Consider the following 16081-nt stretch of genomic DNA (forward strand, 5'->3'; position numbering starts at 1 on the left):
TAATATAAATTCGTCTAAAAACAAATAATGGTCAGTAGAGACCGTGACGTCACAAAGGGAATTTATGTATGCAAATAAGAAGCTAATGAGGAGTCTCGTTTTAAAATACACAAAAATAAAGTTGCCCTCGACTGAGTTTGAAACGCATTTTTTCCTTTAAAAAAATATTTTATGCTTAGAAACATAAAAATTAATAATATTGATGTACCAATGAATGATTTTAGGCGAGAAAATAGCAGCCATTTCACAGGCACTTTAAATATCAAGAAATTAAGTCCGGAGACAAGCATAATTCTGTGTTAGTCTTTTAAGCTAAGTATACCAGAGATGTGAGCAGTATGTGACAGGACAATAACTATTAAAAAGATATATTACAGTAGAAAAAGCCAAATACTGAATTATTCCAAATCATTAAAATATCTTGATTCTATTTCTCTATCAAACAGAGTCGATAAATGCCAAAATAAACTTGATTAAGATTAAGTATGAACAGTGACAAGTTTCCGGACGAATTTTGGTGAGCGTGTCAACAGCAGCACTGCTTCACATGGGTCACGACTGTTTCCGTTTTGGCACGGTATGACAAGGACTCGTGTAGCGAACTTTCTAGATCAAGTGCAAGTAATAGTATTTATTGGTATAGCACTGACTTAGGAAAGTACAGCCGTAAGGTCATGGTGAACAAAAAATTGAAAAAGATTTCACAATAAAAAACGATCGTATAAAGTAATACTAAATCAGAAGAACAAAATGTGTCTCTATTTTTAGACAGTGGTTGCCTGTCCGAAATTTACATTGTTTTTTCACGCAACTTATTAGTGTCGAATGAAAAACCTTCAATTTGAATGTTGTATTTTGGGGATTTTTTTTAATTTGTGCTAATAATTTCGGTTTGATTAATTTGTGTTAATTGTGATTTTATTTCTTATACCATTTGCTATCCATCTATTTATAATAAGTGGACAGCTTCATTTAGAAAGTGTTGTTCGAAATCATTACACGGTTTTAATATTTGATCATTTGTTTTTTAAAGAAGTACACCAATTAAAAGGATATTCGTTCAAATTTATAAATTAGGAGTTTTTCTAAAAACATCTAAAGGATATCGGCAGTAGTTACCATAGTGACATCACGTACACATGGTTGGTTCACGCGATGTTGTAGTGTATTACAGGGATTGTTTACTAATTGTAGAGGGGGCAAGAGGATAGCTGGTAAATGAAAAAGACATTTTACGTTTTTACAGGAAATAAAATGAAAGTTTCATTTACACTAAAAAATAGGTTTTATACTCTGCAGATAAAGCAAATTCATAATTACATTTTGCATTTTTATAATATATTTGATAATTTGTGTTTAAGAATCAAAATTGGAAATTGCGACCCTCATTGTATTCAGTAGAGACAATTTCGCAATGTTTTAATCTTTGAGACATATCCCCGGTAATCACGCTACAGTCATTGCCCGATTACGTTTCACATGTTTATTGTAAGTATGTAATATTTTGTAATAGAAGTGAACAGTCGGCACCATCGTCGATGGACTATACGCAATGAGATGATGTATATTCCTTTGGGTCGAACCTAGTATTGCTACAGTGTAAGTGTTATTCGCCAAGCAAGTCGAAGTCATTGCATTACTTGCGTAGCAGTTTCATGTTCCTAGATGCCAATACCATAGATCAGAGTAGTAATCAATTAATGTTGGCGGGTTGCATATTTTCGGATTTTAGACATGTTATTTACAAAGAGGTGGAATGTGTGGGACTGTCATCTTACTTAACTCCTAAGATACTTCACTACTTGATTTCACGTTGTGTTTTATTACACACTTTTGATAATGCTGTACCCACTTTTGATGGTTTTATATAGTTTATGTAATTCAGTAATTTTAGGTTCAACATAGAATTTCTTGGGTTTTTGTTTATTTATTTTTTTGTTATCTTAGGAATGAACCGCTATAAGTACTAGTAGATAATAGTTTTCAAAAAGAATAAATTATCTATAGTTCTGAGACTTTCTCGGAAGTCGAACTGAAATTGTGAAATATAATGGTTTTCATTTAGCTAATTTTAGAATCTTGTATTTAAAGCGCGGTGGTCGTCACGCAACGCGTGCTCGAATTTCATGTAAATAAACAATGTATTTTACACGCGTTGTATACGTCGCTATGAGTCCCATATCGAGCAGGACGCGGCACGATGACTGTCGCCTTTTAATGCGCTTGTAAACAGTTTCCCCGGACAACTAGATATGGAAATTCTCTTCTGGTTAGATGAATTTGATTTAGAACCTGATTTGTGGTTTGGGAAAATTAGGCTTGAACTCTAAGATTCAGGGAATATATGAGATTAGTAGCATGGACGTACTAGAGTTTGACACTGCACAGTGATTCACACCTGATAAGACGCATTGTCTTTCTATTGTACTCATCTTACATTTATGAATAGGCAGACGTACTTTCATCTTGGCTGAGTTGCCAAGTTGATTTTTCACGACAAGATTCGAATCTTAAATTTTATATTATATTGGGTCAAAAAAAATACAGACCTTGCCTGTGAGCTGGTGCAATGTTAAGTTGTAAATCAAAGGTTTAACGCAGATCCGTATGTTCTAGGCAAGTTTACGAGCATGTCTGTACCGTTCTTCTGCATTTATTAACAATTTTAATTTAATATTGCCAGTAAACCCGGTGTGAGCGGATGACGATTTTTTTTTATCCGATGTTCAATTCGAGTGAAATTTCCAGATGGCACAAAGCTCAAAATGGTCGGAAAAGTTCGGCCGCCGTAATTCGATGTTAAAAATGGACTTCTTTAACATTAGCTTTCACGTTCATGGTGGGCTCTCGCGAGAAACAATACTGCTGTTCGTCCTCTTCAGGGACGGCTGAGTCGACAGTTTCAATGTCTTCAATATCAAAATCATTATCGTCTAGTTCTAAAATGTCGGGATCTACAAAATCCGAACCGAAACCAAACTTTCTCTAGTGCCTGTTCGTTGCCATTTTGTTTTCTCTTGACGATCGTAAACAGATCGTCGGGGGCGTTCGGGACAAAACGAAGATGAACCGAGCTATAATCGGGCGTGTTCGTGATCGTTTCCCGTGGACAGGAAATTATGCAGACACGATCCGGATTAACAGTAATCTAGTGGCGGCAACGCACATACATCAAAGCGAGTAAACACCGTGCAGCGTCCATCTCTAGTACGTCCATGCATGGAGCTAAAATAAGACTTTTAGCTCCATGGTCCATGCATGGAAGGTACTTAGTACCTTCCATGGTCCATGTTAGTAGACAAAGTTGAATGGCAAGTAAACAAACTAGGACAGTTTCAAACATGGCCAGTATTAGGGACGACGTCAAAAGATCGATGTCGGATAAAAAACTTAATTCTTTTAGTTTTTTTCCAAACCCCCCTACCCCCCACTAAAACTTAATTGATAAATATTGGTCATGGCGTCAGACTACATTCACCATTAAATACAAATTGATAATCGGACAGTAGTATTACATAGCAGTTGGTTGTCGGGTGGGTGTAAAAAGATTTTACAAATGCACCTCATTTGACGCACAGATTTACACTCGAACCAAACCATTTTTCTGTTTTTTTCCTGTTTCGGTTATTTCTGTCCATAATTGGATAGAAAAAAAACGAACTACAAATACTCAAAGATTTTTTTGACTTCATTAAAAAATAAAATCGTTTTTGTAGGATGGGAACTTTTTAAGGTCAAAACCCCCACCCCCAAACTAAAGGAAATAAGTTTTTTTATCCGACATCGATCTTTTGACGTCGTCCCTTAGTAGCTTCAAAGCATTCAGTTATTGAAATCGCCCTCATTCGACAAAAAAGCGAAATGTGATAATCCGGAAGTGATGGAAACTTGAGACGAAGATTGCGCTGGTTGATCACAGTACTTGGCCCAGTAGACATACGGGCATGTGCAATTATGTAGATCAAGACAGGAATCTTTCTTCAAGACAACGAATTTTCGCCCGGGGCTACGGAACTCTATTATTCATATTCACTCATATCTATAAGAAGCAGTGCAGCCGGAGAACGAGCGTTACTTTATATCGGCTGCTTTTTGCGGGGCTCTGTGTTTGATCTGGATTATGGATTCTTCCACAACGATAAAAGACATATCCACTCTACCAACTGTCTTTGAGACAAAAAAGTAAGAACAACCATACATTTGAACAACTAAGAGTCTAAGGGATAATGTGAAAGTTTTTCTACTCCCCACTTTCCAAAGGGGCTAGACGATTTATTTGACGATGTTTGAGTTTCTAAAAGTATAACTCCTCACCACGTCTTTTTTTCGTGCTATGTATACGTGCTATGGAGGGGGGGGGGGGGGGGGGGCGTATTCCCGACATTCTCATTTGTCGTGGGACATCATTACTTTCGAGTATATCGCCCTCTATGGCAGAATATCAATATAATCTTGAAATGATAAATCCTACCTGATAATTGATAATACTAAAGGTGTTGATGTTTTTTGAGGCAATTGCTGAATGGATTATAATAATATAATAACAATATTATAATAATCTGCAAATAACCAAAAACAAATCACAAATCTTGCTAAAAATTGACATCCAGCCATCAAATTCTTACTGCCTTTAACGACAGAAGGTGTTTAGGCAGCTTCAATCTTGCTATAGCCACTGTGAGTAATTTTCAGATAAAAAATAGCCACAGCCTTCTTCATTCAATTGCACAAATATGATTCTGTGCACTTGTGCGAAGAAGAATATTTGTTAAAGGCCACTGGCCCATTTCACAATATACATGGAATAATAAATACATAACTAATACTTTCCTGAGGTCAAAAGTCACCTCATGTTAATACATTCTTGTCTCAGAATTTGTGCTTTATGTACAAACATTGCTAGTTTTGTGATTATTTGTTCAGATTTATTTGACATAATGGAATAAAATTTTTCTAATGTTGAATAAGTATATGACCATAGGGGTAAAAAAAATTTAAAACGAAGTGGTATTCATCCTCTATTTCAAGGGATTCACATATTTTACATATTTGCTGTTCTACCTCCAGTCCCACAAAACACTCATATAGTATATAGTAAACAAGTCTTAAGCATAAGCATAGTCATTCTACTACTACTAATCCATTAGTATTAGAAGATCCCCTGTGTTGCCTAAACCGAGCTATGTCCTTGAAAGTAACGCACAACTCTTATACACAAGTATACAGGTATACAAACACAAATGTTTGTGCGTGGAATTCCATTATGTTATTTTAATGTGTGAACACCCCATAGATCAGTTATGCAAAAAGTTCTTGTGAAACTAGGATTCTGTCAAAATAGGTTAGAGAAATTCACTGTGAATCACTGTAGAATAATTACCGGTAAGCTCAAAAATAAAAATACTACTCAAGCTTCTAGATAATTATAGATTGTGGTGTATTTGCAAACCAAAATTTGGTATATTTTTAATTTCTCATTGGTTTCACTGTGAGTGTGTGAACATTAAGCAGAAACCTGGGGGTAAAACATGGTATTGTCTTGAATGTTGTATTTAAATCTTACCTTAGCAGAACAAATTGAAAACTAAGCAAATACACTTATTTCAAACACTACTGATATGTGTATACATGTATAAACTTTTTATTACATTATGTATTATACTACTTAAAAATATTAATGACGCATTCGTAAATAATTGCAATAATTGTATTTAAATCAGGAAACAGAAAATAATTAACAAATCTTTACTGAGGAAATGGAAGATGTATTAACAAAACTAGTCAGGATATAAGCATTGCTGAGTGAGTGTCAACATTTAAAATCATGCAACTGTAAATAAACAGTTGCTAAACAAAGCTCTACTAGAAAAAATCAACAAACACCACATCAATTTTGATAAAAGAAGCTAAAAGAATAGAATAGGAGGAATTAAGACGAAGAAAAACTTTGAGGTAGATCTGATATGTACAACAATTGAATAAAAGAATACAAGTCTTCACCACATTCCTCAGAAGGCTTGCTATCTTCAAATTTTCAATAAAGTTGATTAACATCAAATTTTACCAATAGAATTTTAGCTAATAGAAGAGGGTTCATATGCACTTGATGATGAATGCACTCTGACCATGCATAATTACTTTTGCCATCAAAACTAAGCTGAGGACGAAGTATTTATTATTTTATGCTAAAATGAAATTTTGACCGTGGCTTGGAATTAGACAAGGTCATACAAACATTGTCACATCAGTCATGATTGCTATTTGACGCCCCCCAAAAAAGAAAGCAGAACCTTAAAAGAGAGATGTAGTGATGGCCAAATTAGAGAATTTATACTAATTTCTTATTGTTGATAAAGTATTATATTTTATTAATTTTGTTTAAATTATATTTTAAATATTTTATGCTGAAATGAAATTTTGACCGTGGCTTGGAATTAAACAAGGTCATACAAACATTGTCACATCAGTCATGATTGCTATTTGACGCCCCCCAAAAAAGAAAGCAGAACCTTAAAAGAGAGATGTAGTGATGGCCAAATTAGAGAATTTATACTAATTTCTTATTGTTGATAAAGTATTATATTTTATTAATTTTGTTTAAATTATATTTTAAATATTTTATGCTGAAATGAAATTTTGACCGTGGCTTGGAATTAAACAAGGTCATACAAACATTGTCACATTAGTCATGATTGCTATTTGACGCCCCCCAAAAAAGAAAGCAGAACCTTAAAAGAGAGATGTAGTGATGGCCAAATTAGAGAATTTATACTAATTTCTTATTGTTGATAAAGTATTATATTTTATTAATTTTGTTTAAATTATATTTTAAATATTTTATGCTGAAATGAAATTTTGACCGTGGCTTGGAATTAAACAAGGTCATACAAACATTGTCACATCAGTCATGATTGCTATTTGACGCCCCCCAAAAAAGAAAGCAGAACCTTAAAAGAGAGATGTAATGATGGCCAAATTAGAGAATTTATACTAATTTATTATTGTTGATAAAGTATTATATTTTATTAATTTTGTTTAAATTATATTTTAAATCATCAATCCTACACACATGAAAACTGGAAGTATTCTGAATAATGACCAACTCTCCCCGCAGGTTACCAAATGCAGAAAATTCTATGGCAACTGTAGCCAATGGTTACCTAGGTACCATAGTTTATAGTGAAAATCTGTATCTAAATGGTTTTTATAATGGTAGAGGTCTGAACAGTCATCGAGCAAAAATACCGTCACCTTGCAATGTTCGAGTGTCTCTGCCAGTGTTGCAGTGTGAAGAGATCTACCGACTTGATGTTAAAGAAGGTAAATTATTTATTTGTTTTTATTGCTGAAAGCTTCACACTAGTTGGCTGTTATGTAGTCATGTGACATGAAAGAAAACATTATACTGTTTAATTTTCTCTGCTCAGAATTTTTGTGATTTGAGTGATGGTGTTTGATGGTGAGGACAAAATTTAATGAGCCCCGCTGACGGTCACTGTGACTTTCAAGAACCCCAGTGAAAACTGCTGTGACTTCCTAGAACCCCAGTGAAAACTGCTGTGACTCCCTAGAACCCCAGTGAAAACTGCTTTGACTCCCTAGGACCCCAGTGAAAATAACTGACTCCCTAGAACCCCAGTGAAAACGTCTGTGACTCCCTAGAACCTCAGTGAATATTAATGTAATGTTCTACGATCCTACTGCAAGTTGCTCAGATTCAATATACTTGATTTGAAAACAATTTCTGACGATACAGTTTGTCAATCTTCAGCTTTGTTGGTAATTTTGTTGGCTGATGTTATTGAGACATTTTAGTGCAAACCAACAATATTATTCACAACCGCTACTGGGGTATTCTTTGCCAAAACCAAGCCAATCAAATGCACTGTTACATGATGGTATGTCTGTAACAACCAATGAGATCCATGTATACAGACATTTCACAGTTATTGCTGCAGCTAGCTGACATCACATGTCTACAGCAACCAATGGGATCCATGTATACAGACACCTCATAGTTATTACTGCAGCTAGCTGACATCACATGTCTGCAGCAACCAATGAGATCCATGTATACAGACACCTCATAGTTATTACTGCAGCTAGCTGACATCACATGTCTGCAGCAACCAATGAGATCCATGTATACAGACACCACATAGTTATTGCTGCAGCTAGCTGACACCACATGTCTGCAGCAACCAATGAGATCCATGTATACAGACACCACATAGTTATTGCTGCAGCTAGCTGACACCACCTGTCTGCAGCAACCAATGAGATCCATGTATACAGACACCTCATAGTTATTGCTGCAGCTAGCTGACACCACCTGTCTGCAGCAACTAATGAGATCCATGTATACAGACACCTCATAGTTATTGCTGCAGCTAGCTGACACCACCTGTCTGCAGCAACTAATGAGATCCATGTATACAGACATCTCATAGTTATTGCTGCAGTTGGCTGACATCACATGTCTGCAGCAACCAATGAGATCCATGTATACAGACACCTCATAGTTATTGCTACAGCTAGCTGACATCACATGTCTGCAGCAACCAATGAGATCCATGTATACAGACACCTCATAGTTATTGCTGCAGTTGGCTGACATCACATGTCTGCAGCAACCAATGAGATCCATGTATACAGACACCTCATAGTTATTGCTACAGCTAGCTGACATCACATGTCTGCAGCAACCAATGAGATCCATGTATACAGACATCTCATAGTTATTGCTGCAGCTAGCTGACACCACATGTCTGCAGCAACCAATGAGATCCATGTATACAGACACCTCATAGTTATTGCTGCAGCTAGCTGACATCACATGTCTGCAGCAACCAATGGGATCCATGTATACAGACACCTCATAGTTATTGCTGCAGCTAGCTGACATCACATGTCTGCAGCAACCAATGAGATCCATGTATACAGACACCTCATAGTTATTGCTGCAGCTAGCTGACATCACATGTCTGCAGCAGCCAATGAGATCCATGTATACAGACATCTCATAGTTATTGCTGCAGCTAGCTGACACCACCTGTCTGCAGCAGCCAATGAGATCCATGTATACAGACACCTCATAGTTATTGCTGCAGCTAGCTGACATCACATGTCTGCAGCAACCAATGGGATCCATGTATACAGACATCTCATAGTTATTGCTGCAGCTAGCTGACACCACATGTCTGCAGCAACCAATGAGATCAATGTATACAGACACCTCATAGTTATTGCTGCAGCTAGCTGACATCACATGTCTGCAGCAACCAATGGGATCCATGTATACAGACACCTCATAGTTATTGCTGCAGCTAGCTGACACCACCTGTCTGCAGCAGCCAATGAGATCCATGTATACAGACACATCATAGTTATTGCTGCAGCTAGCTGACACCACATCACTCTGCAGTTCATAACATTCAGATATTTTATTTTTTCTAGCTGTGTTTTATCATCAAATTAGTACACCGGATTATGCAATTGAACAACGTATATACGCACATCAGTTGTATCCTCAGTTATTGGTATGTGACATCATAATTCAGAAAAATCACAAATATGCTAATGAGATAATTGTCAGTGTTCAAGACAATTTTACCCCTGAGTCATCTGATCTTGAAGTGAATTTTTCCTCTGATAGCAGTGTAAGGTATGCAGATTTTCTTTTGTCTTGAAGAGATTTTTTAATTATACTGTAAAACATGTCTATAAGCTAACATTACCTAATTTAGCTAGAAATAGGCTAATTTAGTTAATCTGTCATTTTTTTAATTCATGTTGTCGCTAATTAAACCGTATTCTCACCATGATTTTGTTAAGATTCTGTTGATTCATGAAATACATCCAAATTAATTCATTAAACAGCAAGTACCGGTAGTTATTTCATTATGTTTACAGTAGTTGTCACCTTCCTATTTCTACTCAAAATAAACAGGCTTTCTGAAATGAGACCACTTCCACTGCTTTAACTTCAAAAGCAGTAAATTCAATAGCTTAAAAACACTGTAACATAAATACATTCTGACAATGCAACTAATTTGTTTTGGGTTTATATACATTCATAATAATTACCTAATTTGTATAATAATTTACTTTTCGGCTTTCCATCAATTTTTTTTAAGAATTAATCATCACATTATCATAAAACTTGGTACATATAAGTGCCGTGAAACAATACACAAAACCTAAATAGTTTGGGGTTGGAGTCTATCTTATATTTGCTTAATTTGTGTAATAATTATTTTCAAAAAACAATTATTGCCATTCAATAAGACTTGATATATAAGTGCCTGGACACAATGCACTAGTTTTGAATTGAAATTCAAGCATACTAATTGCTGAATTTGCACAATTTGCATAATTATTACATTTAATTGAAATTTGGTTCATATATGCTCTGGCATAATCCACAGATAAGATTAGTTTTATGTTGAAAACCATACATATTGATTATCTAATTATTATTAGCCAATTTCTGGTATCTCAAAAAATAAGAATTTAAATTGTACTTGTGGGAAAGGTGCTCTGGAATAAATTAGACTGAAAACTACAGATGTAAAATCAAATGTATTTTGTATGTACCAAGTAAACAACTGGGCGGACCATCCAAATTACATTTCCCATGATGCACTGGTACAATCTCTGGGATTGCGGAGCCGCGCTTTTAGTATTATAAACTTCAATAATGTGAATCACATTGTTTTCACGTTGTACATCTCAAATAGCAGACAAATATTAGTTGCCAAGTTTCTTATTTGAAAGGCTAATTAATTTTTAATGTGCCTCCAATACTCTCAGCACATGGGAGTTCTTTCTAAGCTTTCTTTGATTTTAGATTATACTGATAATCATCCAAACATCATGATTGTTGCCTACAGACAAAACAAATAGCATTTTTTGTAAGCTTTTCTGGACCCTGACAATTTGTGGGATATATGTACGAAAAACTGAGATGTATTTCAAAACAATTTTTTTCTTCTATCATTATTTACAACTCAAATCTTATATATATATACTCAAATATTATTTCTTTACAGCTCAATGTATGGCAAAATCTTGGCACCGGAATCTGACACAAGTGGTTATTTAGATGTTTTCATATTCTGGAACCAGTTTCCAAAATTGCTAATTTTACAACCGAACGAGGAGCGGAAGTCTTGGTTTTCCATCATCTCAGTGTCACAAATTAAATCTAAAGCATTGGAATCTTACAAATTGGGCACGGAGATGACCAAAGCAGATGAACTTTTCAATAGCCACATTGCATCATGGGAAACTAAGTGGAAGAGTGGAAATATAGACTTAGATGGCGATGTTTATCTTTCAAAGGCAATTCATGCTTCCATGTACTATATCCTGAGCTCGTTGCCACCTATAATGAGTGAAGAATTTCCATTTTATGGCCTAAGTCCTGGTAGCCTAGCAACAGGAGGCAGAAGTCATGACGATGACTACCATGGTCATGTTTTCTGGGACATGGAGATATGGATGTATCCTCCAATTCTAGCTTTTCATCCATCACTTGCTAGGAAGATGCTTCTCTATCGGGTACAGTGTCTAGATGAAGCAAAGAATAAGGCTCGTCGGCATGGTTACAGAGGAGCAATGTTTCCCTGGGAAAGTGCTTACTCAGGTTTGCATTTAAATTAGCTAGGCTTGGGTAGACTTCCATCTGAAACATGAAATTGGATAGCTTTTTTGGAACATTCCAACACAAAACAAAAAAGTTTTAGGCTTGGTTTAGCCTTGATCTATGGTGGATGGGGTGTACACCTGACAGAAATGTACACAATGTATATGTACATAACAGTGATTACATATGTGCCTAAAATTCATTCCATGAACACAAGAATTTAACTAACTTGCACCAAATTAAAAATTTAATTGAATTTTTATGTGTTATGTTTTTATGTGATGATTATTAATATTTTGCATTTGGTCTATATGTTTATTTGCAAACTGGAGTGAGGGCGGACTAATGACCAAAAAATGTAATTTGCTTTTCATTCAGAGTTAGGGTTTGGTGTTTTGTCTGATTAACCTCCTAAGACCATTCATACTTGTGTCTCTCTGTCAACGTCTTTTGAAAATAATTTCATATAAAGCTAAATCTGTTAAATTTCAGAAAGCTTTATGACTGGTATACTTTTCCTGGTAACAGCGCCATCTAGTGATGCTTTAGGCTTCTCATTTCTTGGCTGCTAGCTTTTTTAAATATTTCTTTTTAATCAATCGGGCAAATATCGTTAGCCTGCTTCTGAGTGCATATGCATGGTTGAACGATTACTGACTATAATCATTATTAAATACTGATGTAGGTATAGAGGTGTGTCCAGGCGCTGTCTATGCCAATAATGAACAGCATATAACTGGAGATATAGCGTGGGCAGTTCAACAATATCTGTATGTAACAAGAGATGTGTCATTTTTAACCAATGATGGTGGTTGGGAGTTGATTTACAATATTGCAGTGTTCTGGGAAAGCAGAGTTGATTATGATGACAGTATTGATAAATATGTTATAAACAGTAAGTTTTTTGTTTCATCAGCTGTTTCAATTTTGTATTCTTCCACAACATACTGTAAACGTAGCTACATGTAAATATCTACATGTCATTTTAGAGAATTGGATTCAATTCATGAAATGACAGAATCTTACTTTAGTTAAAGTATTCATGTACACCTGGACACTAGTTGCCAAGCAACCACAAGGCACCATTAAGTACTGTAGAATACTTCATTTTAGCTGGAATTTTTGAAAAGACTTTTTGGGTATTTGGTTTTGTCACAGTTATCGCTCTCATTGTGAGAATTACATTCTTTTCTATTGACTTGCTAAAAAGACATGTTTCACAGTGGTCCTTTATGTTTATTTTGTTCAAAAATGTTCACAAAAACTTCAAGAAATGTTTGATTATGAGGCCAGGAAAAAAAATTCTGTTTTTCGTTTCAGGAAAATTTTAAAATCAGACGGCAAGGTGATTTTTTTTTGAATACTGAGCTAAAATTGGGGAAATTTGAGACAAGTGCAAGTACATTTTTTTTGTACAAGCACATTTTGGAATGTTTTAGAAGGAAAACAAAACGTCCGAGGCGCATAGATCAAAATGATGCATGCGGAAACGAGAAACATAGATAATTTTTTTCTCAGCCTAAGCAATTGATTGTTTTAATTTCTAGGTGTAATGCCACCAGATGAGTACCATCATTGTATTGACAACTCTGTATACACCAATGTTATCGCCACAATCAGTCTAATGCTACCATACTTTGCTGCTAAGTTAATGAAGAATAAAGTGACAGTGCCAGAGCAGTGGAGACACATTGCGGATAATATCTATATACCATTTGATGAGAAAAATAAATATCATCCAGAGTTTGATGGATACACTAAAGGTAAAAAAACAGTTAATTTACAAAAAATCGTAATTCAGTGTTTACAGTGAAAGGCGGGAATATGTACATTTATAAACATATTTACAAAAATTTGTAAATACTGATCATCATTCAAATTATATAAAAAAATAAATATAATAGTGATTGGCTCAAGAGCTAAACATTGTCTATACCCATAATGCACATGCAACCCGTCATGTGACATAGCAACTGTAAATGCCCACTTAGTCAAAATAAAGCAATTGGGATTCAATGATGTTGAACTAACTCATTAATATTATTAGATGATGTTAAACTTCAATTTTAAACTGGATTGGTCATTTTTTACAGGCATTTGATTTACAAACAAATAATTTAGAGTTTATTTATTCACAAACATTCTTTTCATTTATTTGATAATTTCAAGTTCCTACATTCTTGTTTTTTTTTAAGTATTGTCTTGTTAATGATAACATTTTTCACCATTGCAAAGATCATATGCAAACTATTATTTTTACAAGTGAACCATAAAGTTCATTATCATTACTATTATTATATTATAATATTTATAATGTCCCCAGGTTTCTGTCATTCACTGTTTCACTAAATAAGTCATATAAGATTCTGTTTGAAAGGTTGATTTCATGTTATTTTTGTGTGGATCCACACGAGTATAGGAATTAGAGATAATGTAATATTTAAAAAAAATACGCATATGTAAATCTTTTCTTTAATTAGGTAGTGAGGTTAAGCAGGCTGATGTCATTCTTCTTGGCTATCCATTAATGTACGACATGCCAAAAGATGTTCGTAAGAATGACCTCATCAACTATGCCAAAGTAACTGATTCATTCGGCCCGGCGATGACTTGGAGTATGTTTGCCATTGGGTGGCTTGAGTTGAAAGATTTTGAAAAAGCTGATAAAATCTTTAAGAGAAGTTATGCACACATACAGGAACCATTTAAGGTAATGTAATGCAGTTTGATAATCTGGGGTCATGACATTTAAATCTATTATAGTATTCCATATCATAATAGAAGGGATATATTTCAGATTTTAATATATATACTCTATTCGCTCTATCTGCATATAAACCAAAAATCACATTGGCTGTTTACCATATCGTTACAATTTTACTTATTTTTACCATAGAAAAATCTCTGTAATTTACATACAAGTAAGACATGTGATACTGGTACTGATACAAAAAATATTGTAGAGAAATAAAACAAGTAATCCAGTTGAAAAATTAAAACAATATTTTAGCTTCTTATTTTAAGAGAACCTGATTAGCTTAATTAAAATTCCTCAGTTATATAACCGAATGATTTATAACAAATTCTAACCAGGTTATATACTATTTTATGGTGGCCATTTTAAAGATATGCAATAAAATATGCATATAATTGTACTTTTCTTACTCTACTTTAAACCATGTTTATCACTTTATCTTTCCCTCAATAGACTTGGTCAGAAGTACCAGACGGAGGAGGGGCATATAATTTTATAACTGGTATGGGTGGATTTCTGCAGACAATCATTTTTGGATATGCTGGAATCCGAATCTACTCTGACCATCTGGAAATGAACCCTGTTCTTCCATATGAAACTAATAACTTTGTACTACATGGAGTACATTATTTGGGGAGTGCCTTTATGTTGGAGATCAGTGATACCATGGTAACTGTCACAAGAACGACAAAGAATGAGAACTCTCCTGAACTACATCTAGTTCAAAATGATAAAAGTATTCCGTTATCTTTTGGTAAGTATGTTACATGCTTTCCTTCATGAATAATATGAGGTTATTACAAGCATACCTCAAAGTATGCACAAAGATAGTACAGCGGGAGTATTGACTTGCGAGTGCATATTTTGAGGTATTCTCGTAATAACCTTATTATTATACATCTTCTCTTTCCAATGGTACATACTGGGATGCCAAAATCCCAAAAGTTTAGAACAGAATAAGTGAACTTGTTTGTGTGAAGTTTAGTCAAACCCTGTTGGCAGCCATGTTTGTTTTTATTATTAGAGGAAGATGATTGTAACAACATTTTCAGTTCATGATACCCCGTATTTCAATAACTATCAATATACAGTATTAAATATTACATTTACATGTTATCATCCATATTGCACAATTAAAATGGATAATGTACATTATTATACATCTGTCACCGTAATGCCATAAGTTACAGCGTGCCGTAATTTTGCAGTATTTTACTGGGTATTTTCATCCTACCATATTAGGAAATATGAATTCCAAATATGGAACGACTAAGCACATAAGCGTTCTCTAATAAAAAAAAACCAAAAACATGACTGCCACCAGAGTTTGACCGAATCCCACACAAAGAATTTCGTTAAATTTGTTCTAAATGTTTTGGATTTCGGCATTCCCATGATGTATTCCTGAGAGGAAAAGATTATTATGAGGATACTGCAAAGTATGCACTCATACAGTTCACTGTCACATAGACTTCCGCTTCGCATTGGTCAATACTCTTGCTGTACTGTCTTCATGCATACTTTGCAGTATTCTCGTAATAACTTTATATGATGACATGTTCTATGAATGTCTTATACATGATACAATATTGACGTATTTTATGACTGTTTTGTTTGTTTTTTACTTTTCAGAGAAATCTGTTTCCGTGCCAAGAGAAAAACTTATCATCCAGCCATAA

The 16081-nt window shown here is 34.6% G+C and overlaps 2 protein-coding genes across 2 annotated transcripts; both read left to right on the forward strand.

Annotated features, from left to right (window-relative positions):
* Positions 1-4022: 4022 nt before the first annotated feature.
* LOC144359863 (protein-glucosylgalactosylhydroxylysine glucosidase-like) lies at positions 4023-7438 on the forward strand. Its single transcript, XM_085499007.1, has 3 exons — positions 4023-4182; positions 7115-7320; positions 7428-7438. Exons 1-3 carry the CDS (start codon positions 4121-4123, stop codon positions 7436-7438), a joined length of 279 nt encoding a protein of 92 aa, XP_085355133.1. The 5' UTR covers positions 4023-4120.
* A 3617-nt stretch (positions 7439-11055) lies between these two features.
* On the forward strand, positions 11056-16081 carry LOC100368199 (protein-glucosylgalactosylhydroxylysine glucosidase-like). Its single transcript, XM_006821695.2, has 6 exons — positions 11056-11647; positions 12333-12542; positions 13195-13410; positions 14128-14357; positions 14856-15156; positions 16035-16081. Exons 1-6 carry the CDS (start codon positions 11056-11058, stop codon positions 16079-16081), a joined length of 1596 nt encoding a protein of 531 aa, XP_006821758.2.

Source organism: Saccoglossus kowalevskii, chromosome 5 (assembly GCF_978046115.1).
Source record: "Saccoglossus kowalevskii chromosome 5, keSacKowa6.1, whole genome shotgun sequence".
NCBI classification, from domain to species: Eukaryota; Metazoa; Hemichordata; class Enteropneusta; family Harrimaniidae; genus Saccoglossus; species Saccoglossus kowalevskii.